General features: G+C 39.1%; 1 protein-coding gene across 4 annotated transcripts in view; it reads left to right on the top strand.

The window, feature by feature from the left end:
- Positions 1-4,347: 4,347 nt before the first annotated feature.
- Positions 4,348-25,920, top strand: part of RHOT1 (ras homolog family member T1) — a 57,466-nt gene continuing 35,893 nt past the window's right edge. The window contains exons 1-6 of one of the 4 annotated variants that reach the window (XM_006211988.4): positions 4,348-4,796; positions 18,117-18,175; positions 19,824-19,905; positions 22,148-22,191; positions 22,504-22,557; positions 22,713-22,765. In XM_006211988.4, the coding sequence (XP_006212050.2) occupies positions 4,373-4,796; positions 18,117-18,175; positions 19,824-19,905; positions 22,148-22,191; positions 22,504-22,557; positions 22,713-22,765 (716 nt within the window). In that variant the 5' untranslated portion in view covers positions 4,348-4,372. The remainder of the gene's footprint in view (positions 4,797-18,116; positions 18,176-19,823; positions 19,906-22,147; positions 22,192-22,503; positions 22,558-22,712; positions 22,766-25,920) is intronic. The other 3 variants (XM_015245831.3, XM_015245829.3, XM_006211989.3) reach the window with 3 other exon arrangements.

Genomic DNA, 25,920 nt, shown 5'->3' with positions numbered 1-25,920 from the left:
ACCCACACCCCCATCTGGTTCAGATTCTGATCACTTGTCTCCCAGATTATTTTAATTCAAGCTCCTCTATCTCTGGTCAGAACCCCCTCCCCATCCAGTCTCATTCTAATAATGTGAATTTCCCCAAATGGAAATCAGATCACGTCCCTTCCCTGCTTAGAACTCCTCAGTGCTCACCGATGCCTACAGAAGAAAGTTCTGCTTCCTGTCTCTACGTTCACCTACTTCTAGCCTCCATCTCTTATCATCCTCCCACACATGCCCCCTCCGCCCCAGCCTCCTTGCTTTGTGTCACATAGTGAAATTTTTGCACGTCGTGTGCTTTGCTGGGAGTGTCTCCCCCTGCCCACCTTATCCCGAGGGAAGCCACAGCTGCAAGCTGCTACCCTGGAGTGGCTCTGGACTCTACCAAGGGGACTGGAGTCTTTCACTGTCCCTGTGTCTAACATGGCAGTATGTGCACGATGAGTTTAGGTCTGATCAGAGCTGACTCACCAGCAGCAGCAGCAGCAGCTAAGATAAGACCACTCAAGCTAAAGCCGTGGTCATTTTCCTGGGAGATTTCTGAGCATATTTGCATTTTGGTGGGTGAAGGCATTGTGTGCTTGTCTGTTAACACAGCCAGGCAGGGAAAGCAGATTACTAGGAGGGGGACACAGTCACACAAGTCTGGCTGGTTTTGGCTAGGGGTGGAGTGGGGAGGGAGGAGGTAGAGAGAAATTTAGATTAGGAGATGCCGCCTCTTATGAAAGGTTTTGGACAGATAGGGAATGATATGGAGGATTCTGGTGAGAAACAGGAATGCCCAAACTTCCTCATCCACAACTTGCCTCCCATGTAAGTCTGTGTTATTCATAACTGTGTCCCTAGCCCCTAATGCAGAACACTGCACATGGTGGAAACTTAATAAATATTTGTTAAATCATTTTATAAACATGCCCTCCTACATTAATGTCTCACTTAAAGCATTGCAATTCTTCTAAATATTTCTATTACTTTTATTTAAAAGATATTATTAACTTTGACATTTTACACAGAAGATGATTGTACTAAAAATTCATAATCGGTAACACACTTTCTCTTCCTTTGTACTCTCATCTAATATTTGTGTACATCCATTACCCAATTAATACTTGTGCATGCTTGTAAAAGTTGAAAATTGCAAAGGTATAGAGGGTAAAAGTGACATAAATGTATATATTGCATTTAGTTTTTATATAGTTGTAATTGTATATATGGTTTTATATTTCTGTTTTTTTCACGTATTTTGTAAATACTTTTCCATATCTTTAATAGTCATTAGTTTTAATGACTGCAAAAGTTCCAATAATTTTATGTCCTACTTCATTTAGCTATTCCTTAATAATTGTATATTTTCCATTTTTTGCTATTGTGTAATGAGGCTGTAAATAGAATATGTATATATATTTCTTCTTTTGAATTATTTCTTGGGACATATTTAATTGTGGTGATTTCTTTGCAGAGATAAATTATAAATTTACTTATTTTTGGAATTTTTTGTTTTGTGGAAATGGTCTAAAACCTTTTGAGAATCACTGGTTGGTATTAATAATAAGTCAGCCATAAAATACATAATATTAAAAAAAATCAGCAAACATTTTAATTTACAGTGATTAAAAATATATTAAATGCATTTTTGTCTTTCAGAGTTTACAATTTGGGTGGGCAGGCTAATCAATTTGCCCTTGGAAAGATAATGCAAATCAGCAAATGAATTCCAAATTTAACAATGCAGCTGTTAGGGATAATATATGAGCAGGTCCTGTATGTTAAGCAGTGTGATAATTGCCTTACTGCATTATTTAATTTAATTCTCAAATAGCCCTGTGAGCTAACGCCATTTGGCAGAAGGGGTTAACGTTTTTCAGAGAGGTTGTGTTACTTGTGCAGTGTTACACAGCTGGCAAAGTATTAGAGGTGGACCCCAGAGCCCATGACATTAGGGAATTCAGGCCACCTGGGGGCAAGAAGGTCTGAGCAGCTTCTGAATATCAATTATCTCTTAACTGAGGGTATTTGTTTTACAATATGTATCTAAAGGAGCTTGAGAAAATTAAAAAGAAAACTGGGTGCAACTTCATTAACAGATAAGTCTCTTGTCCGGCAAAATGTCCTTTCAGTGTGGTTAGTTATCATCAAATGCCTTTTAACAGTAATTTTGCTGAGTGGTGTATCTTCTGGCCAAATCAAGTAAACAGAAACCATGTCCTCTAGAGACCAATCCATGTGACTATGCAGAGGACATGGATAATTGACCAGTGAGCCAAGAACAAGTGCATTTAAAGGCATGATAAAAGATATACTCCATGTCAAAGCATTGGACTTTCCTGCTCCACCAGAGTAGTCTTGGCATGGAAAGGAGGAAGTCTTCCTGGAAGGAATGGGAAACAAAAGTGAAGATGGATGCCACTTTGGGTTTAATGTGAGAGACCAGAGATAGACGGGTCTAAAGAGTGGGACCCATGCCAACCCGTCTTACTTGGCTTCCTGCCCAGGACTATGTCTAACGCACCAATCGAAGACCAGCCTCTTGTTCCACCCAATGTCAGTCATTTAGCACACACTCTATCTTCTACCCAGCAGGCCAGCCCACTGTCTCTGGGTGTTCCACTGTCCTAAGACTCAGAGAGAGCTATGTTACAGGTTCCTTCTTTGATAGGCATAAAAGATGGATCCTCTTATCTCCTGGCACAAGTACTTTTCTGAGACCTCCCAGTGTCTCCTGCACACTGAGGAGGCATGAAGTCTGTCTTGTGAAGGTAGACCACCTTCCCAGCATCCTAGAGGAAAATTCCACTAGTGTCTTCTAGATACCAAACTGTCCTCTTGGCTTTATCCGATCTACTTCATATACAGTAATCAATCTGTAATAAATTCCAGCAGTAAATTCCACTGCCAACAACTCCATTCTCTGGCTTGTTTTGCTGCAGGATGTGTCATCGTGTGGCTCTGTCCTCAGGCTCAGAGAGGTGTCTGGCAGTCACTTCTCTCACAACTTATTTATCCAATGTTTGTATATAACTGACCACGTAGCAGGCACTATTCTAAGACTTTTCCTGTTATAGTAACTCATTTAATCTTTATAACAATCCCATGAGGCATTATTTCCATTTGGCAGATGGGACTTAGTGATATTAAGCCATGTGTCTGATGACATACAGCTAGTCATTGGCAAAGCTGAGGTTCAGACTTAGGCAGGCCAACTCCAGAGTCCCTGCTTTTAATCACTGAACTGTGCGGTCTCCAGGAGAACTTCAGAGTAACCCCTGATGGAGGACTGTTAACGTGAGAAGGGCACGGAGCTCAAGGCAAGGAGGGAGGCCAGAGCTTCAGAAGTAAAGCTGACAGAGAGACAGAGAGGTGCTGTAAAGAGAAACCCACCTTGCAGGAGGTGCACTCTGGCCTGTCGGGCTCCCCCTCCCACATTAGTGGTCTTCTTTTGTACCAAACCATTACAGTGCTGGCTGTAAGTGCTTTCTGGTTGTTGTCTTCCTTCAGCTCTTGAGTCTGGATTTTTAAGTCAGTTTTATTCACGAAAGAGGTTTGAAGCATTATCTCTGCAATGTCCCCACCCCCACAAATAAACTCTTCTTCCTAACCCCTGCCTTCCAGAAATTCCCCATGTCAAAGTCTTTACCCAGCACGCATGTACAAAAATCCATTTTGTAATATTTAAGATAGAAAAAAAGGCATAATGTGCAGACAGCTTTTCCTTGTTTATTCTATCTATTTATCATGTCCCACTATGTGCCAAGCACTGTTTAAGCATTAGAGATATAGCAACAAGTTCCTCCAGATGGAGAGAGTCGCAGGAAATGAATGCAATGGCAGAAAACTCAGTAACAGTTGATTATCTAGTGCCACCTACACGTCCAGCACTGCGCTGGGCAAACCTATATAAAGAGAAGTATCAGAAGACCCTGCCTAAAGTAAACCACATAGAGAAAGGAAAAATCACTGTTTGGTTACAAAGAAATGAATCTGACTACACAGTGTAGAAACTAATCGCATTATTTAGAATTGTATTTTATAAGCATCACAGATAAAAAGCAGCTAAGGTGGCGGGCTTTGGGTAGTGGAAAGGACTGGATCCTGGGAGGTCGGCACCTTTTACTCAGTCAAGCACTTTCTGAGGGCTATGTCCAATCAGGTGGGGGCAACTGCTGAAAACCAGATAGACAGGTGGCTGCCTTCCTGGAGTTTTTCGTCCAGTGAGAATATTCCCGCCCTGGATCACACAGCCAAGTTCTAGCTATGTGACCTTGGACGAGGAACTTCTCCTGCTCCTATCTGGTAAAAAAAATAGGGTCAGACCAGCGAATCTGCCACTCCAATTCCTGGTCCAAACGCTATGCTTGGCTGCCCTTTCCGGAGGAGAGTGGGCCAGACTCCCCGGAGTTGCGCTGCTGCGAGCCTGACGGCGGGGGCGCAGCTCAGGCCCGGAGAGCGTTCGCGTTCCGAAGGCGCATGTCCCTCGCGGCGGCCCGTCGGCCCCGCCGCCGCCGCTGCCCGCGGAGCCGGAGGAGGCGGAGCTGGCGCTGTCCCGGCTCTCGAGCGGGGAAGCAGCCGAGGGGGCGGCGCGGCGCGCCCGGTCGGTAGAGGCTCGGGCGGGGCGGTGGGGGAGGCTGGCAGGCGGCGCCAGCCGCGCGGGGAGAGCGGCGCCGCGGGCCGGGCGCTCCGGGAGACAGGAGTCCGCTCCATGCGTGCGGGCCGAGACCGGCCCCTGCGAGCCGCCGACATGAAAAAAGACGTGCGGATCCTCCTGGTGGGAGAACGTGAGTCCGCGCGCCGGGGCTGCCCCTGGCCACTGCAGCTCCTGCCCCTACCGCCCCGCTGTCCTCCCTCCGCATCCCCAGGCCTCCCAGGCCTCCCAGCCCCTTTGCTCTTCTCTTTCGGCTGCCCTCGACCTCTCAACCTCCTCTGGGCCCTCCTGAGACCTCCCTCCCCTCTCTCCCATCCTCTTCCCCAGCCGTGTCTCCACTAACCTCTGACCGCCCGGCCTCATCCCTCTGAAGATCCTCTGCTCCTTTTCTTCTTAGAATCCTTTCCTCCCGGGCCTCCGCGTTTCCGAGGCCGCCTCCTTTCAGACCCTGCCGTCTTCCGTGGAGATTCCCTTGTCACTGCCAGGCAGGTGCTGAAACAGGCTGACTGACCAATTGGGATGGCGTGAAGTGGCTCCCGGGGAAGCTAGGGGGAGGGGTGCAGAACCATTTGACTTGTGGGCAAGGTCAGGTGTCTGCTTGTTTTTGCGCTCGCGGTCTTCCCTCCCTCTAGGCATTGACTGTAAGGTGTGGAGCGATGTGGTTTTTAGTGATGCTTGCTCTTTGCATCGCAGTTAACTCCTGGTACACTTGACATTTCCTCAAAAATAAACTCTCAACTTCAAGTTATACACGTGCTCAGTGAATGAATAATTATCTGGGGAGGGGCCTTTGCTTGAGAGAATTATTGCTGCCCTAAAGCGTAATTTCCCCCATCTTTTAAAGCATTATTCCATAACTACTTGGTAATTAATTTAAAAATAACAGCAGGCACACGTGCGACCCAGACAGACACAACATATACATGTGAGATTCCCCCCTCTCCTCTCCAGATTCTTAGATTTCACTTTTTGAAGATGTAATAAAGGAGAAACGTCTTCTCTTCACTGACTTGGGGACGGTACAGCAGGGATATCTTGGTATCATTGTGCAAGTTACATGACTCAGTTGGTAGGATTAAAATAAGAGGGCTGGAGAGGATTGGATTGTTTGTTTTAATTCTCTGCCATTGCTGTTTTGAAGCTTCCTATTCTAAAGCCCATTGCATTCTAGATTAGCCCCTCCAGGTCCCTATAGTACACTCTCAAGGAAGAAAGCTAACACATTATTACCCTCTTCTGCAGTGTTCTTTGATATTTCTGTGCACTTGCTGTTGTAGAAATATTTCCTTTAGAATCAGAATTTAGATGTAAGCTTAGCCAGTCACAGTTTACTTTTTGGTTTGCTAGTTGCGAATTTTAGTTTCAATCTATAATTACATGTATGTCTCAATCTGTGTTTTGCATGGGCTTTCTTGACGAAGTTTAGGAAGATTATTCATGTTGATGCAGTGGGAGCAAGGTAGGGGATATGAGTAGATGACCGGCTTAAAAAAAAAAATCCTTAACGGTATCATAAAATAGTTTTGTAGTATAGTTACTTTTATAGTAAATTTTTAAGATCAAAAATTTTATGTTTTAGTTTTAGATTTGAACATAGGGAGTAGTTATACATAATCATTAGTCTGTAAAACATCTAAATTGAAATGCTATACATATGTATGATATATTTGTCAGCCTTAGGACATTTAAAATTAAATGTTAACAGTATTACTTGTTGAGAAATACACAAAAGACTTAAAAATTTGTTGGAAAAATTATAAGTCATATTTTGCATAAATGAAAGCGGCTAACAGAATTGATAAGTGTTTGTGAGTTTTTTGATAGGTAGAAACAGCACAAGAGAAAATGTTAGTTTTTGAGGAAGCCATTTTTCTTGAAGAGGGTGATACCAGAAACTTTAGGCCAACTACCATACACACTTTTTTTCACATTTAAAAATATTAAAAAGAGTTACACTTATTTGAAATATATTATTTTTAAAATTATTTCACTTATTTATTATTGTGTTATTTAATTATTTTAGTTTGGTGGGGGTGAAGTAATTAGGTTCGTTTATTTTTAGAGGAGGTACTGGGGATTGAACCCAGGACCTCATGGATGCTAAACATGTGCTGTACCACTTGAGCTATATCTCCTCCCCGAAATGCATAATTTTAATTACTTACAGTAAAGGCTGGTCTTCTGGGGGAGAATGTTTGAAGCATTATTTTTTGAGATTTAGTGTAAATATCTGACAGCTGCTTAGCCTAGCAGTAGTGTTTGAAATGGTAGGTAAACATAGTGGGACCAAGATTATTTTAATACTGGTCTATCAGATGAAGACCAGTTGAAGATGACTAACTAAGGGAAATGGGAAAAGCAAAGAAAAAAGAGCATCACCTCTGGTATTGTTGTCAACCCTGTTCCTTCTCTGCCCTTCATTCAGTACATTTTATTGCTGTTAGTGTCTGCTCTGAATAACACGGCAGTGGCTTCATTCACTGAAGCTCCCAAATAGTTGTGAGTGGTTTCCACATTCTCTGGATACACCTGTACTCTGGAGGTGAAGTGGATCTTTCGTTGGCCCATCCAGAATTTGGTTCTGAGCCATCCAGGCTTTAATGCTGACTAGTTGCTTAAACATCTGTTGACTGCTTAGATCAGAAATTTTTAAGGTATTTATTTACAGAGAAAGCCTTATTTTAATTATTGTACATACTGAATACCATTCAGGGCAAATTAAAAGTCAATTACCAGTCTTTGAACAAAACAAAAATTTAAGAATCTTAAAAAAATGCAACCACATGAAACTTAGTTCTTTAGGTTATAAACTTTTCATGGTCAATTTTGTTGGCCAGAGTTTGTATTTTAACTAGATTTGCATTAGTATGCTTTAAAATGTCCTTGTTATAAAAAAATTAGCATGAGCTTTATTACCCTTTTATCTAAATCATGTAGCTACATTGAAAGTACACAGGATAGTTTTAGTGAAGTCTTGTTTTTAAATTAAATTGAGATATATTTGTCTTCTGGTCAAATTCATTAAGAAAAGTAGAACTATTATCTTCCTTTACAATGAATCCTGTAGCTCTTAGCCGATTTGTCTAACTGCTTAATCATTGACACCTCTGCCAAGCTAGTTCAAGCTTTGGTTGGCCCTGGCCTAGACTTTTGTAATATCTCCTTTGCTGGTGTCCCTGCTTCTAATTTCGTCCATTCTCCATGTAGCAGACAAAGTCATCTTTAAAAAATATCCCAGATCCTGTTACCCATTTTTAAAATTCTCTGGTGATTTCTGCATGCACTTAGAATAAAGGCCAAACTGTTTAATGCAGGCCTCCAAAGTCCTTCACAACCTGGCCCTCGCTTCACTCTTTACTGCTCTCTCCTTCACTGTTTTCTCTATGAGAAGGCCCTGACCCAGGCATTATCCCTACTCTCCTGCGTATTTGTTCACTTGTTTGTGGGGTTTTTTGTTTTGTTTTTTGTCTGTTGCTTGGGCTAGAAAGTAAGCTTCATGAGGACCGGGGATTTATCTTGTTTATTGCCAAATCCCCAGGGCCTAGAATAGGCCTGGCACAAAGTAGGCGCTCAGATAGTTGTTGAAAAAATAAGTTCAAGCTAGTTTAGTTTATTTAGACTTTCCTGTGTTCTGGCAGTAAAGTAGGCCAGTGAATTATAATGGCAATGTCATGTCTGTTTCATGTCTGGCAGCCAGGAATTACAGTCCTTGCCAAAAGAGGTCAGCTTCTCCTTGAAACACCAGAGGCCATTTGAGAAGTTTGAAGGAGTGAGGGAAAGATTCTCTGGGTGTAAGCCAGGTCAAAGGGTCACAGAGACCTCAGGAATAGGGTAGTGTTTATTTTAGAGAAAAACTTTCGTGGTCCTTTTAGACCCATACTGTTCTCCATTCTGGTCTTTGTTAGAATGGCATATGAAGATTGAGCTGCTCCAGTTTCAGTTACACTGTGTTGAGTACCTGGGGGATAGGTGCTCAACGCGGTGTGGTACCTGTTATCACCTGGGTGATTGGCCGCAAAGGCCCATTCTGCACAGTCTGTTCTGTTCATACAGAGTCTCTTCTACGTCATCCCTGCATATGTGCTGAGACTTGGCCTCTCCTGTCTTGTTTGCTCCTCTGGCACGGTTGGGCACTAGTGTTGGTATAGTCTGAAGGAGAGGGGTAGTCCATAGCATTTGTCCTTCTGCAGTCTGCATTGTCTGCATATGGTCGATGAAATTTTCCTTTGGAACCATGCTCAGCCGTTTCCCCCAATGCTGAAGTTTTCCAGTTAAAAATATAACTTCATGGTCACTCTCCTCCTCCCTGTGCATTCTACTTAGACTAACTTAGGAAGAGCCAACAGGGCTTCTTAATAAAGAAGCAGATAAAAATGAGGAGTAGGTCCCTTTGCCGCTTGAAGCACAGGCTGTTTGTTATCAAGAAAAATAGCCAATATGGCTGGTAGGGTGGTAATTGGAACCAGAGAATGTTATTTCCACTTCATGAATATGAGGAATTTGCTGTCATTTAGAAGTAGATGTTCAAAAGATGTGATGAAAAGACAAAGAAATTTTTAGGCTGGATACATCTTGATAATTTGTTCTATAGTGATGAATTATGTTCCCCATGGATGACCTACTTAGAAGCATGGAGTTTCAGACAGAACTGAACCATGTTGTGTTGAACTGAATCAGGTGGCCTTGTGTCCTCGGGGATAATTGTGGCCATGCTTTTTGTTTTTGTGAATCAATTCAGTATTTTTCAGGCAGAATGGAGGAAGTGGAGACCATCAGATGGCTGGCTAACGAAGGATAATTTTTTTGTCCTTTGTTAGGACATTTAATTTATGTTTATATTAAAATATGAAAGTGAATATATGTGTGTATATGCATGACTGGGACATTGTGCTGTACACCAGAGATTGTACTTCAATTAGAAAAAAATAATATGTATATTTATATTAATACTTATGTTTATTGTTATAAAGTCATACTATATAAAGTATACTATGCATTATATTTATATTAAATATAAAATTTAATTGGTACGATAATTAGAGAAGAGCTTGGGATATTGTTCCTTTATGGAGATAATTTTTATTTTCTGGAGCAGTTATAAATATGTAGTATTTATATTCTTATCTGCCATTGTTATAAGGGGCATTTTTGATTGTAGGCTTAATTAAATTGTTTTAAATTTTTAATAATCTAAAAATGTTTTCTTATCTTCAAGGCACTCATTTATTTCTTGGTTAAAATTAGCTTTAAAGTGGCCTATTTTAACTTTAATTTTAAGCCTGCTGCTTAAAATTATTTCTTTGATAGTCTCACTGAACGATAGGTAGGTAGGCCTTAAGGGAAGCAAAAAAGCCCCAGTTTGGATTCACCAAAGCGTTTTGAAACTAAATCACATCTGTATAATCCTTTATTAGTTAAAGCAGCCATTGTCCCACTGCTCTTCCAGAAGGAAGCCCAAAGTGATCCTACTGAAAACATGCTCATTTTCTCTCACGTTCACTGTAAATTTCTCTCTCTGGCTCTAATTTTGAACTTGTTTTTAAAAAGGAAGTCACTGTCGGATTTTTATGTGGAAGAGGTTCATGTTCTTTGATTTTTTTTTTTGAAAGGCTTTTTATTTCACAATTCAGAAACTACATGGAATTGCTGTATTGTAGTGAATGCTAAACTGCCTCAGACTCTTTAACAGATGTGGCAGGATGGGAGTGAATAAATGAAAATGGCACACTCGGAAAGGCAGTATCGATGCGAGTAAATTAATCATTCCCAGTCTTTGGTACCACTGTCTTTATGTCTGTATGATCAGGCGTAAGTACCGCTCTCTAATGGTCGCAGTCTTGACAGTGCCTGCTGTCCTCCAGGCTGTCTCCTTGCCTCTCAGGCCTGCCCTGCTGGAATGGAGCTGGAGGCAGATCTGCGCTCTGGCAGGAGCCACTGCTGCCCAGGTAGCCAGAACTGCCTTGAGGAGCTGAGCTGTGAAGAAATCTGAATTTCCTCCGAATGTTGGTCTTTCTGTTCTGAAAATATCATTGAGGATACAGGGGGTCCATGGGAAAAGCAGAAAGGGAGTATGACCAGGAAAAGCATTGTTCTAATAAGTTTTAAGGAGAAAGATGAGGAAGAATGGGTGCATTTTAAGGGTTATGGAGGAGGGAGCTCTAAGGATGATATAGAACACCTGTTGAAGACCTGAATTTTGCTAAGGGGTCTGGAGTGATGGTGATTAAGGAGAAACAAGTCTTTCACTTTCTTGGAAGCTAGTAGGCCTTTTAATGTTGTTGATGGACTTAATTTTGATAATTTAACATTTTGAGCTATGGATTAAAAGGTAGGTTTTGCAGGGGAGGGTATAGCTGAGTGGTAGAGTACAGGCCTAGAAGGCGGGAGGTCCTGGGTTCAATCCCCAGTACCTCCATTAAAACCAGTAAATAAGTAAACATAATTACCTCCCCCCAAAACAAACAAAATTTTTTAAAGTAGGTTTCTTCTGAAACCAGTGAGGGCCTTGGTGTGATGGGATCCAAACAAAATTTTTAAGAAGTAATTCTGACAAGGGGATTATGACAATCAAGGTCTTAAGGGTATTAAGGTGGGCAAATTTCTCAAGGACCGAGTGGGACTTATTTTTCTTTTAGTTACCACAGAGCATCTGAGTTATTGAGTATCTGATTCATTTTTCCCATTCCTAACATAGTAGATCAAGAATAACCATGTAGACACGAACAGTTGACCTTTGAACAACACGGGTTTGAACTGTACAGGTCCACTTATCCACAGATTTTTTTCAATTGTACATACTACAGTACTACCAGGAATGTGGAACCATGGATACAGAGGCCCCACTGATACAGAGGCCGACTCTGAGGTATACTAGGATTTTCAACTGTATGGAGGGTCAGCACCTCTAAACTCCACGTCGTTCAAGGTCAACTGCATAAGGTATTCAGGATAATTCTTCAGAAATGGAAAAGTTTCTGGGGACGTCTGTGCCGGTGGTAGTTGTGGGATTTTTGGAGACCCTTGAGGGGAAAAGAAGATGTCTCTCTTGGGGCCAGAAAGACCCAGAAGTTCAGAGATGACAGGAATTGTACAGATGCTGGATTTTCTGAAAGGTTTGTTGTTTTAAGTACCTGGGAGGTATACTACTATTAAAATTAGTTACACAAAGTACAAGACCCAGGGAACTTGAGCGGACTTCACGCAGAGGCCTTCTCCTGTCTGGTGATCCACAGAGATGTCTGCTGTGTGTTACTTGTCTTAAATCAGGCATCACCACTCTTTGCAAGGAACCTTATTAGGGCTGTCTCCCAAATGTGTTCTTGCTCTGCAGCATCTGTTGCTAAGAATAAAAAGTAGACAGGAGGTCCAAGTTCTAGGTTCCCTGGTGTGGAATAAGGATGGTGGCTTGGCTTATTTTAAAATGGCTACAGTTGACCTTTGAACAACACAGGGGTTAGGGGCACCCATCGCCATGCGGTTGAATATCTGCATATAACTTCTAGTCAACCCTCTGTATACCGGGTTCCTGCATATCTGTGGTTCCACGTCTCAGATCTGTAGATGATGCAGTACTGTAGTATGTGTTGTTGGAAAAAAGGTCAGAGTGGACCCTTGCAGTTCAAACCTGTGTTGCTTAAGGCTCAGCTGTAGTTTTCCTCCATTGTGTGTAATCATGTGTGGAATTAGGATGGACTACTGTGGATGTTGAGATGAATACTAACTTGAGCTGGCCAAAGGTTTAGAATTGCTGGAGCCCTAAATAAGGCCACGAGGAAAGAAGTCATTTAAGGAAAAAGGTTATGAAATGCGGAATGTAAATCAGCAAGTTCTGGAAACTCCTGGACCCCATATTGGCTTGGTGAGTCCCACTTTGTTCTTATATATGAATGTTCCTGCCAGATCACTTTCCCACACATAAGTTAAAACATAATGGATACAATTTGGGGGTCTGCCTGCCATTTCTAGGGTACTATAGGAAAAGTTACCTAATGTAATGTGCACTTTTTTGTCTGTTTTGTCTGCTTTCTAGGTGTGCTGCATGATAGTTTAGATAGTTTAGATTAATGATAGAACATAAGCATTGATAGCATTTAGTCCAATTTGTTTTTTTTAAACTGATGGGAAAATTGAGGCCCAGAGAGAGTCAATGACTACTCATGATCTTGCTGTTAATCACAAATCTGGTTCCCAAATTCAAAATTTCTGGCCCATTCCAGTGCTCACTTAACTCCTTTAATTCAAACTCTTCCTCCTCCTCCTCATAACAACTAGTACCATTTGTGTATTAAATGTGTGCTAGGTATTGTCCCAGGCATTATACATCTGTCATCTTAATCCTCTTACCAGTTCTGTAAAGCTGTTCAGCACCGTGTTTTGTAGATGAACAAAGCACTTCATGACTTATCTGAGAAAACATAGCTAGTAAGTGCTAGAATGAAGATTTCAGTCCAGTTCTGTCTGATTCCAAAGCCTGTATTCTTTTTTTTTTTCTTTTTGGGGGTGAGATATTTATATAAAGCGTGTAAAGAATTAGTTAACAAGTACGCATCACCCAGCTTAATAAATAAAACATTGCCAATCAGTTGAACCCCCCCCACCCCATTGCGTTTCCCTCTCTTTCCCTCAAAAGTAACCACCCACTTTCCTGAATTTCAAATCTGTGCTCTGAGCCACTAAGCTCCACTCAGTGCATTAAGCACTCAGAGCATTTGCTAGGAGCTGGAGATTCAACAGTGAACAAAAAAGACATGTTCTCTGCCCTTGTGGAGTTTCCTGTGGGTAAAAGTGAAATACTAGGCCCTTAGTCTTTCTGGAGATACTCAGTAGCTGGTAGAAAATGTCAGGTTTTTAACCAAGGAGGCCTAGGAAATCCTCAGGAGATCACTGATAACATGCTGGAAGGTTGCCTAGATATCTTTGCTGATGATTCATTTTTTTCCTCCTAGAGAGCATAGGTTTAAGTATAGGTTTCTTTTATGAGCTTTTTGATTTCCTGCTATGTTTAGAGACTTCTGGGAGAAGGAAATATTCCCTTCTCTTCCTGCCCTTCCCTGTGTCCCCTTCCCTTTTTTACACAGAGTGATTGAACATAGCACATGATCCATACCTCTTCTATTGCTATTTTATCTACCTTGTTTTATACATTTTCCATAACATCCCCACATAGTATCTAAGACCAAACTTCATACGTAGAAGACAGTCGGGCAAATACTTATCAAATGAACTCAATAGGAGTCTGCACAGGAAAGATGGGTCATTAGAAGCAGAAGTTAACACTCTCTGTGTGTTTTTCTAATATTTTTCCTGGTTTGGTCCAGGCAGGGGATGTCTGTGTCTGAGTGGAACTGTACTCTTGGATAGAGTGTCTGTTACAGTGTTTCTCCATTTTTTTGAGCCATAACTTCTTTTTATAAATACAAAACTGACATGCCCTCTGCATTCTGACAATTTTCTAACGCTGATTAGGTGTCTTACAATTCAGTTTTGACCCTGGGTTAGCATCAGGTCCCGCAAGTTAAAGGGCAAGGTCCTCACGAAGATTACTACTTTTACTTTCTAGACATCAGCTGCAAAGTGGGGTCCCCAGGCTACCCACACTTCTTCCTGGCTAACTACAAATTAAGGGTGTCCCACAACACCTTAGGTTCAGTAATTCACTAAAATGATTCACAGAACTCAGGAAAGTGCTGTACTTATGATTACACAAATGAACAGCCAGATGAAGAGACACATAGGGCAAGGTCTCTAAGGGTTCTGAGCTCAGGAGCTTCTGTTTCTGTGGAGTCAAGGTGCACCACCTTCCTGGTACATCGATACGTTCACCAACCAGGAAGTTCCCCTGAGCTTTGATGTCCCAAGATTTCATATAGGTTTCATTAGATGGACACAGTTGATTAAGTCATTGGCCATATGATTACACTTAATCTCTAGCAACCCAACCCCCACCTCCCCAGAGGTTTTTGAGTGGGTCTGAAAGTTCCAACCCCCTAATCACATGGTGGTTTTTTCTGGCAACCAACCCCGAATCTGAAGCTGTCTAGGCTCTCCACTCCTAATGAAGGTGTTATTAGGATAAACTGAAGTTTGGCTGAAATAGGACATAACAAAGGACACTCCCTTCACTCAGGAAATTCCAAGGGATTTTTGAAACTCTGTCTAGAAACTGGGCATGAAGACCAGATATATTCTTTATTACATCACACCTTCTTTTAATATTTGAAATTTCAACATTAACTATTTTTTACTAAAAAGAAATTGAGCAAAGTAATTTTAGGATTTTGTTGATTGCCTCAGCAGCTACCTACTATCCAAAGCTCTTCAGTTGCTGTCAAGAAAAGCTTTGAATGGGAGAGTTCCAGAAGCTGCAAGAGGCGGGCTAATTTCCCAAATGGCAGTGCTGCTGTGCTTGGGCAAGGTGAACTCAAGTCATGTAGTTCCGCCTGGTTGATGTGCTAGAGGTTCTTCTCCCTTTCATATAAAATTAGAAAATTCTATTCATGGTTCAAGTGTCTTCAAATATCTGGTATTGTGTTAATGCAGACTCATACGTATTAAGTATGTACCTTATATTCTTAACAGTTTGTTGTAAGTTACATGACGCGGGAGTGGTTCAGAGGAGGGCGAAGGCTGTAGTAGCCCTGGGATGTCTTTAGGAATGAGGTAGGGTTTCAGCTGTGCTTGAGAGATGGTAAATATTTGGTAAAGTAGACGGGAGCGAGGGGATATTTTAGATGAAGAAAACCGTGTGTGGGGGCCAGGATTCATCATGGCTTGTTTGTGCTTATACAGAGCAGAATGGTCTTACTTGAGCAAATTGTGTATGTGGGGAGTAGTGGGAAAGATGAACTGGGGTTAAATTTGTATGATTTTCAAAGGCCAGTGGAATAGTTTCACTTTGATATGGTGTAAGTAGTTGAGAGTCAAGGATGGCTTTTGATCAGTTAAGTTAGGAAATGAAAAGAATGTGTAAAAAGATGGACTAGCATTTGTGTTGCTGAAGGTTAGTGGGAAGGAGAGACATTGTCGCCTTTCTGCTGTGATGCACTGAGGACACAACACTTAAGGGGTATTCCCACCAAAAATGCAAAACTTGAAATTAGTCGTGGGATAACATCATAGAAGCCCAGTTGAGAGAGATTTTACAAAATAAAAGGCTTGTATTCTTCAAAAATATTAAAGTGAAAGATAAATATTGAAGAATGCTTCAGATTAAAGGAGACTAAAGAACATGACAGCTAAATGCAACATTTGACCCTGGACAGAAAAAAAAAAGATTTTTCTTTTCTATGAAGAATAATAGTGGGACAATTGGTGAGATGTGAAATAACGTCTGTAGATTACATAATTGTGTTGTTTTGGTGTTAATTTCCTGATCTTGACAATGCACTGTGGTTATGTAAGAGAATGATCTTGTGTCTAGGAAAAGCATACTAGCGTGCTTAAGGGTAAAGGGACATCTGTCTGCAACTTACTTTCAAGTGATTTTTAAAAATTATATATGTATGTACATATAGAGAGAATAATAATGCAAATGTGGTGAAGTATTAACATGTGGGGAATTTTGCAAAAAGATAGACATAACTCCCTTGTATCATTTTTGGAATTTTTCTCAAAGTCTAAAATTTTCTGAAAATAAATTTTTAAAAAATTGAGCCAAAGCTTCTGGATTAGTCACCAATGAATCAAGGGCTATTTTAATTAACTGACGTAGTTGTGTTTGCAATGCTTGCTGACTTTTGGGGGTCACCATTCCTTTTCTGTATGACTAACTTGTGGTACCAATATTTTTTAAAGTATCGCATAAGAAAGAGAAAGAACACTGCTTAGCCATCAGGAGATGGGCTATTCTCTTAGGTCTACAGCTACTCCTTGAGCGAGGCCTCGAGATAATTGCTGTCTGGGTGCCGGGCTCCTCACCTGAAATTTTTGTGGGGAGCTGGGTAAACTGATACTGATAACCAGGTTCTAGCAGTTCTGTGATGATGGGCCCTGGGTTCACTGGCCCAGAGAGTTGGTATGTTACTGTCAGCCACTCTTCCCACACATGTAGATTGAAGAGGTGGTGGGCAAAGCTGGAACCTGGGAACCATCTGATCTGCCCTGCAGCAGCAACACTTGTTTGTTTCCAGCACACCCTCAATGCTGTGCTGTGCTTTCCTTTCCAGCCATTCATTATTTTTCCAGAGACTTGGCTGGTGTTTTAGTCACCCTTTCTTTTAGGCATTTAGAAAAGGAATGTGACTTTTCTTAACTTTAGCATCTTCCGATTCTTCTATATTTAGACTTGACTTCTGGAAACTGTAATTTGCTGTTATGGCAGAGATTAATAGGCAGGTGGACTGCTTTCCCCTAGAATCCCAGAAGGATTTAGTTGATAAGTGTTGACTGTCTAACAGTAGTAATTACACGGTCAGAAAGTGATGGGAGTGGAAGTCAATTTTCAGAAAGAAAATTAAGTTTGTGCATTAAAAATGTTGCTAGGTTAAAAAAATGTAACAAGAAATTTTATTTGCTCTCACTACCCCTTAAATATGATATCCTTAAAAAAAAAGAATGTAAAACTGTACAGAATTAGACACTCACCTTCTATTGGTGAGGATGTAAAATTGAAGGTAATTTAACAATACTTATTAAAAACAGAAAAGATCATGCGTGTTAACTTGAGTTCCACTTTTAGGAATTTATCCTGTAGAAATCCTCATTGCAGCATTGTTTATGAAAGTGAAAACTTGAACACTATTAATTGTTAGGAGATTACGTTAATAAATTATGACACATCATACAATGGATTCTTACACAGGCATCAAAAAATAATGTAGGAAGCTTTTAAAATGTTAATATAAAGTGCATTTATTATTGCTATTTTTAAAAACTGTGATAAAATATATATAACATTATTTAACATTTTAACCTTGTGTAAGTGTACAGTTCAGGGGCATTGAATATGTTCACAGTGTTGTATAACCGTTACCGCTTTCTACATCTTAAACTATTACTTCATCCCCAGCAAAAACTCTCTATCTACAAAATAATAACTTCCCTTCCCCTCTCCCAAGAGATTTTTATATATTGCCATGGAGTACTGCCCAAGTACATAATTAAGTGATAAAGGAGGATTGCAAATAGTAATAAATACTGTTTCTACTGTGGTGAATTATTATAATAGTTAATATAATATAAATGTAGGAAAATCTGGGATACTACATATATTAAATGGTTAATGGGAGACATTGTGGGAGTTTTTTAATATTAAATATTTTGGTAATTTTTAAATTTAAAACAATGTTTTAAATGTACAACTTTTCTAAGCAGAAATAGAGATATAATTTAAGTATTGTACTACAACCTGGTAATTTAGATGCCTCTGCTTTTAACTAACAAATAACACACTTTCCTGTATGGTTGCTAAACTTGAGCTTATACTGTATTAAAGTAATCCTTTTTCTTTTCACAGCTAGAGTTGGGAAGACGTCACTGATTATGTCTCTGGTCAGTGAAGAATTCCCAGAAGAGGTGAGCGTTTTTATTTCTTTCCTATATTTTAAACATTCTAAATTTGATCAAAATTGAGTTAAAATAAAATACATTCTACCCTTTTTTTTGCATGTGTTTCCTTTCTGACAGTTATGACTTTTAAAAAGGCTCATACAAGGCACCTCTGAAATACAGTATAGGAGAAAGAATCAAACTAGTTCTGAGTTCACCTAAGTCCTCTGTGTTTCCTACTTTTGATCTTGGCCAGGACATTTGTCATCTCTGTGCCTTAGTTGTCTCACCTGTAAAATAGGAGCTGAAGGGGATATTAGAAATAAAAATGAAATGTTACTCATAAATAACATTCCCAAAATAAGTTGCCAAAATAGAGATCAGATTAGTATCCCTTTAGGTGAAGTAAGGGTGAAAGATCTGGATGCCTGCCTGCCTGCCTGCCTTCCATCTGACCCTCCCCAGTCTTTGAGGCATTAGAAACACTAGGACTCTGACACATATATTTGAAAACCTCTGATAATACCCATCAGCATCATTTTACAAATAAAAAACCTAGTTCAATCCACCTTTGCCTACCTCAAAGGATTGTTGTGGGTCTCAAGTGAGATACACCTAGTGATACTAGAGTGCCACCAAAAGTAAGGTGGTTTTACTATTGCTGATAATATATTTATTTACATTTTGGAAGTTCCAGTATGAGGGACTGCTGGCTAATGCCTTATATAAAGTTAAGATATTGTTACAAAGAATGGGATCAATGCAAAAGGGATGGAAATTATTTCTTTTTATCCTTTCTTCACATGGTAGGTATTGTTAATGCCACAATTTGCATTTATCATTTCTGTACTCTAATTTAATTAGGAATATGTACAATTTCATTGTTCAGATAGGAATTTGATGAATTTTGTGGTTATTTCAAGAACAACTGCCACATGATCATTCATTGTTTCTTTTGCTTTTTTTCTTTCTTAAATAAGATAGTTAAATAAGTAATAACAATTTGTAAAATGGCGTGTATTTTCTTGTGTGGTTTATGGCATCAGAAACATGAATTATGATCACTCAGGGTATAATACCTAAAAGTTTTCTAGAATAGTTTAACTTAGTTTAGAATTGTCTTTTTAGCATAGTCCTCATGGGTGTGGATAAGGAGTTTTTAACTGAAAGTAAAAAATCATGCAGTCTTTCTAAATAATGGCGTCATTAAGCATAAGGCTTATGTAGCCAATCACTTATTGTCTAGAAGAAATGAATTTTGATAACTTATTATTTTATTTGAGGATTGTTTTAGATTAACATAGGTCTTCATTTGTAGAGTATTTTAAACCTTCAGCAAATAGAATGAAAACTACATTTTGAAAATCTAATTTTAAAACACCAAATTAATAAAAGTATTGTTTTAGGAGCAGAAGTATCCTTAATATGTCCTGTGCCCATACAGGCATAAATGTGCATTTTTTTTTTAAAAAAGTGTTTTGTCATATAGCTGTAATATATATATTTGTATCTATGGTAAAGCATAAAATATGCAGTTAAAAAGTACAATAAATAGCTATAAAGGTGAGTATGGATGAAAGGGGCTGATACGTGGATACATTTATGTAATCTATTAACAAGTTTGATTGATAACATTCAGAGGCGTTTCCTTTTCTTTATTTGTTTGCACATGAAGGTTCCTCCCCGGGCAGAAGAAATCACCATTCCAGCTGATGTCACCCCTGAGAGAGTCCCCACACACATCGTAGATTACTCAGGTGATGAACGTCTTCTTGTAGGTGAAGCTGTGGAGTTAATTTGATAGTCCTCAAAAAAAGGTGCTTTCTGAGCTTTAAAAAATATTTTAGGAGGGGTAGTCCTTTTTCTCTGGCAGTAAATGATCATTTACTATTCCTGTCTCATTTATGTCTTCCTGCCAGCCCCCACCCCACACCCCACATAAAGCCTCCATCTTGCAGTTGTCTGTCCCTAATTCACTGCGTTGGGTTCTGTGATAATGAAAAGAAAGGAAGGAGGGACGGTAAATGACCAGATAAATCATACCCTCCTTGAATTAGCATGTGTGCAGAGAGAAGTTCTAAGGCAATTTTGTTACCAAGCAGTCAGGCATGCTCTGATGATGTAAAAAGAGTTTTCATTTGAAAATTTGTTGAGGTCTAAATTTGTTGTTTAATTTGTCAGACTTTGTCAGAAAAAACCATTTAAAACAGTTATCAACTTACTTACATTATGTGATAATATAAGCACATCTATATTGCATTAATTAATTAAATTAATTAATTAATGGAGGTACTGGGGCTTGAACCCAGCACCTCATACGTGCTAAGCATGTGCTCTACCACTGAGCTATACTCTCCCCCTATATTGCTCTTGATAATGTAAAATTTTTCTATACACTACTACTTAACTTTTTAATCATCAGATTATTTTGCTTTGTTCTGAGACTTCTTTTGAAAAAACAAAAAGGATCAGTTGTAACAGCTGTACAACTCTGATGAGCAATGTTGATATGGGGGACACTATATGAAGGCAGAGGGTATATGGGAAATCTCTGTACCTTCCACTCAGTTTTGCCCTGAACCTAAAACTGCTCTAAAAAATAAAATCTACTTTTAAAAATAGGTGTAACTATGTTGGTAATACTTTGTTTTGCCTAGCTGGTATTCCATATATTCTAAAACAAAATGCTAGAACTGTGCAGTCTGATACTTGTGACTGTTGAACTCTTAAAATATGACTGGTCTAAATTGAAATGTGTTCCCAGTATTTAATGTAAGTGGATTTAGAAGACTTAGTATGAAAAAAAGGGTGTAAAGTGTCTCAATAATCTTTTATTGATTACATTTTGAAATTTTACTATTTTTGGCATTTTGGGTTAAATTAATTCATTTTACCTCTTACTTTTTGACTGTTTAAAGTGACTGCTGGAAAATTAAGAATTGCATGTGGCTTGTATTATAATTCCCTTGAACAACACTGTACTAGAGCTAAAGGGGTTTGGGTGCTTTCTGCAACAATACCCTCATAACTAGCTGTATTTATAGAATTATTCTTTTTCAGTATGTGTAGCCACATACTTAGATTCCACTTAAGTATCGGAATTGAAATCTTAACCCATTGATTTCTCAACATACGAGAAGATATTTAAAATACAGACAGTTATTTAGCATAAATTGAAATACCATTGTACTCATTTATGATACTAGTTTGTATGTCAGAAGTAACATGCATTTACATTTGAAATATGTGTAGTTTACTATACAGGAACCATACCACAATAAAGGTGTTTAAAAAAAAAAGAAGTAACATGCATTTTGGGGGGAAACATTTAACGTAAGTTGACCTGAATTAGTGTGTCAGTAATCGCTTTGCTCTTCATCTGTTCGCCTCTCCATCCTAGCTGTGTATCATGCTCCTCCCCTGCGCCTGTAGGATTATAGGCACCTCCACCCAGTGGGACCAGTTCTAGCCAGAGATATGTGCTAGTGAGGGAATTCTTGACTCTTCATGATCATGCTCTGCTTTTGCTTCTGGGACCTGGTTGATTCCTCATGTCTGCTATCTAGATCTTAAGCTTGTGGTGCCCAGATCCTCACTTGGCTTTGTGACCCTGTGTGTATAGACTCTTTGTCTGGCTTGACTCTTCCACACCCAGTGTTCTAGCTTGGGTTTCTGATCTTTTTTACCAGACCCTTCTCCGCTTTGGATCAGATGCTGGCCTAGATTTATCACACAATGCCTTCTGCTCTCTGTGCCTGACTTATCTTCGTGTAGACTTGTCGTTCAGTGCCAGCCAGCTTATCATCATTCAGCTCTTTCCTTTCCCTTACTTGCCCTGTGTTTGCCACCTCGTCTGGCACTACACCATGTAAATGACACAAGGGATAAGGGACGTTTTGAGGGATGTTGGATGGGTGTTGCATGGATTTTAGCTTGGCCATTAGTTTTTATGAAAGTATTTAAAATATAAAAAAATTGTTTTGACTGTGTCATTTGTAGAAGCAGAACAGAGTGATGAACAACTTCATCAAGAAATCTCACAGGTGAGTTAAAAAAATAGTTGTAGCTTTTTCTCTGGGAAAATAGTGATGATTCTGTGAGTCTACCATTCCATTCTTTCACTTACCAAGAGGGCTTTTTTCAGTTCTTTGCTGTTACTGCTAACTTTGAGTATGTATTTTTGCTGTAAATCCTTAGAAACCTTTTCCTGTTAGAGTCATGGCTAGTAAGTTTTTCAGTTTTTGAATTTTCTTCTTCCTTTGACCCAAGTATGTTAACGAGTTGGTAATTAAATGCCACTGGGTACATTTGAATTATTTTAAGATACCATCAATTTGTTAATTTTTTTCTTGCAGGCTAATGTCATCTGCATAGTTTATGCTGTTAACAACAAGCACTCTATTGATAAGGTATGAATGTGACCTTTCTCCGCTATATTTTGTTGTATTTCAGTGGGGGCACTTTCAGAATTGATCCTCCATTTAGAATTTTGGGGGTCCAAGGGCAGACTATTTTTCAAAGAAGGTCTTCATCATGGGTTAGCTCTTGTTAATTTTTATTTTAGGTAACAAGTCGATGGATTCCTCTCATAAATGAAAGAACAGACAAAGACAGCAGGTATTTTTTTCTCTCAAACTCTGTACATTGAAATATTTCAAACTTAAAGAAAAGTTGCAAGAAATAATACAATTAACATCTGTAAACTATTCAGTTTGGCCCACCAGTTATTAACAGTTTGCCATATTTGCTTTATCTATAGATCTGTCTGTTTATACACACACACACACACACACACACACAAGCACATGCACACATATACCTTTTTGGGGAGGAATTATTTGAGGCAGCACATATATTTGAGAGCAAAGTAGAAAATAGAGCTCTGATACTATAATGTGCCCTTTCTCTTGAGGTGCCCTTTTGAGGAGGTTTGGCATTCCCCCAGGTCATTGATTGCTCACCGTGTGATGTGTGCAAAGTGCAGGACTTGGAGGAAAGTGAGTGGCCTTTGAAATCTGGCTTGGCTGCTTATGAGCTTTAAGAGTTCAAAGAGCCTCATCTCCTCATCTGTAAGTGGAGATGAGGATAGTACTTCTCTTGGCTACATGTAGTTATTTTGGGAATCCAATGAAATAATGCATGTATAGGTGCTTTATAAGTTCTCTGAAACTTTTAGTCATCTTCATTTCTGAATTCACACAGGAAGATTTCTTTGAAAGTCTTTGGAAGATATATTTGTGGCAGGAAAAAAGCAAGAGAACACACATTCTGTATTCTTCTGATTAGAATGGTGGTTCTTTATGTTTGAGTTTTAAATCAAAATGGAAACAATGTTTTTTTGCAGTATCATTTAATTGAACATGTTATTTGTGAAGCATTTGAGTCTTTTAAAAATTTTTTATTGAGATATAATTGGCATATGACATTATATCAGTTTCAGGTGTACAACATCATGATTCAGTATTTGTATATGTAATGAAATGATCAGCGTAAGTCTAGTTACCATGTCACCACACAAAGTTAACTTTCAGATTTACTCCTTTGGCAACTTTCAAATATGTTCTATATTATTGTTGACTGTAGTCACCATGCTGTGCTTTATATCCCTGTGGCTTATTTATTTTCTGATTTAAAGTTTGTACCTCTTGACCCCCTTCACCTGTTTGACCCACTCCCCACCACCCACTCTCCTCTAGCAACCACCATTCTGTTTTCTGTATCTTTGATCTTTTTTTTCAGATTCCACATTCCAAATCATACAATATTAGTTTTACTCTATGACCTAACTTCACTTAGCATAATTCCCTCAAGGTCCATCCAGTTTGTTGCAAATGGCAAGATTTTATTCTTTTCTGTTTCTGAATAATATTCCATTGTGTGTGTGTGTGTGTGTATGTGTGTGTGTGTGTGCATGTGTAGCACATCTTCATCCATTTATCCATTGAAGAACACTAAGGTTGTTTCCATATCTTGATAATTGTAAATAATGCTATAGTGAACATGGATGGGGTGCATATATCTTTTCATGTTACTGTTTTCATTTTCTTCAGATATATGCCCAGAAGTGGAATTGCTGAAACATGGTAGTTCTGTTTTTAATTTTTTGAGGAACCTCCATGGTGTTTTCCATAGTGGCTGTACCAATTTACATTCCCACCAACAGTGCATGAGAGTGCCTAAAGGTTCCCTCTTCTCCACATCTTCACCAACACTTGTTATTTCTTATCTATTTGATAATAGCCATTCTAACAGATGTGAGATAATATCTCATTGCTGTTTTGATTTGCACTCTCTGATGATTAGTGTTGTTGAGCATCTTCTCAAGTGCCTGTTGGCCATCTGTATGACTTTTTTTGGGAAAAATCAGATCCTCTGCCTACTTTTAAATTGGATTCTTATTTCTTGCTATTGAATTTCATGAGTTCTTTGTATATTTTGGATATTAGCCTCTTACTGACATATGGTTTACAAATAATTTTCTCCTATTCCACTGGATTTTTCATTTCATTGATGACTTCCCTTGCTGTGCAGAAGGTTTTTAGTTTGATGTAGTTCCCCTGTTTGTTTCTGCTTTTGTTGCCAGATCCAAAAATTCATCACCCAGACTGATGTCAAGTAGCTTGTGCTTTTATTTTCTTCTAAGAGTTTCATGGTTTCAGGTCTTGCATTCAAGTCTTTAATCCACTTTGAGTTAGTTTTTGTGCATGATATAAGATAGTGGTCTACTTTCATTCTTTTGTGTGTGGCTGTCTACTTTTCCCAGGACCACTGTTGAAGAGACTGCCCTTTCCCTATTATATAGTCCTGCCTCCTTTGTCATAAATTAACTGACCATATTGTGTGGCTTTATTTCTGGGTTTTCTATTCTGTTCTATTGCTCTATGTGTTTGTTTTAATGCCAATACCATACCACTTGACTACTGTAGCTTTGTAATATAGTTTGAAATCAAGGAGCATGGTGCCTTCAGATTGGTTCTTCTTTCCCAAAATTGCTTTGGCTTTTCAGGATCTTTTGTGGTTCCATACAGATTTTAGGACTGTTTGTTCTATTTTTGTGGAAAAATGTCATTGGGATTTTGATAAGGATTGCATTGAATCTGAATATTGCTTTGAGTAATATGGACAATTTAACAATATTAATTCTTCCAGTCCTTGAGCACAGGCTATCTTTCTATTTCTTTGTGTCTTCTTTTGTCAGTAACTTACAGTTTTCAATGTACAAGTCTTTTCCCTCCTTGGTTAAATTTGTTAAGAATTTCATTTTTTTAGATGCAATTGTAAATAGGATTGCTTCTTAATTTCTCTTTCTGATAGTATTTTTTTTTTTTAGTATATAGAAACACAACCAATTTTTGTGTGTTGGTTTTTACCGTACCACTTTACTGAATTGGTCTGTTCTGACAGTTTTTTGGTAAAGTCTTTAGGGTTTTTGATACATAAAATCATGCCCTCTGCAAATAGTGACAGATTTAGATAGCTTTTATTTCTGTTTCTTGCCTAATTGCTCTGGCAGGGACTTCCAATACTTTGCTGAATAAAAGTGGGGAGAGTGGGCATCCTTGTCTTGTTCCTTGAGTCTTTTAAAATATTAGGAAAACCAGACTAATATCTATGTATTGTACGCATCTGTCCCTTTACTTCATATTTTAGATTTTTTTTTTTTAGTTGGGCATCTTTGTGCTTTTAAACTTTAAAGATCTGTTTCAAGACAGATGAATGTGGTGACTGACCATCTCCCATATTTACTTTGTGACTGAGGTGGCATGTACATG

The sequence above is a fragment of the Vicugna pacos genome, chromosome 16 (genome assembly GCF_048564905.1).
Source record: "Vicugna pacos chromosome 16, VicPac4, whole genome shotgun sequence".
Taxonomy (NCBI): domain Eukaryota; kingdom Metazoa; phylum Chordata; class Mammalia; order Artiodactyla; family Camelidae; genus Vicugna; species Vicugna pacos.
This window is presented reverse-complemented; position numbering and strand designations above follow the sequence as displayed.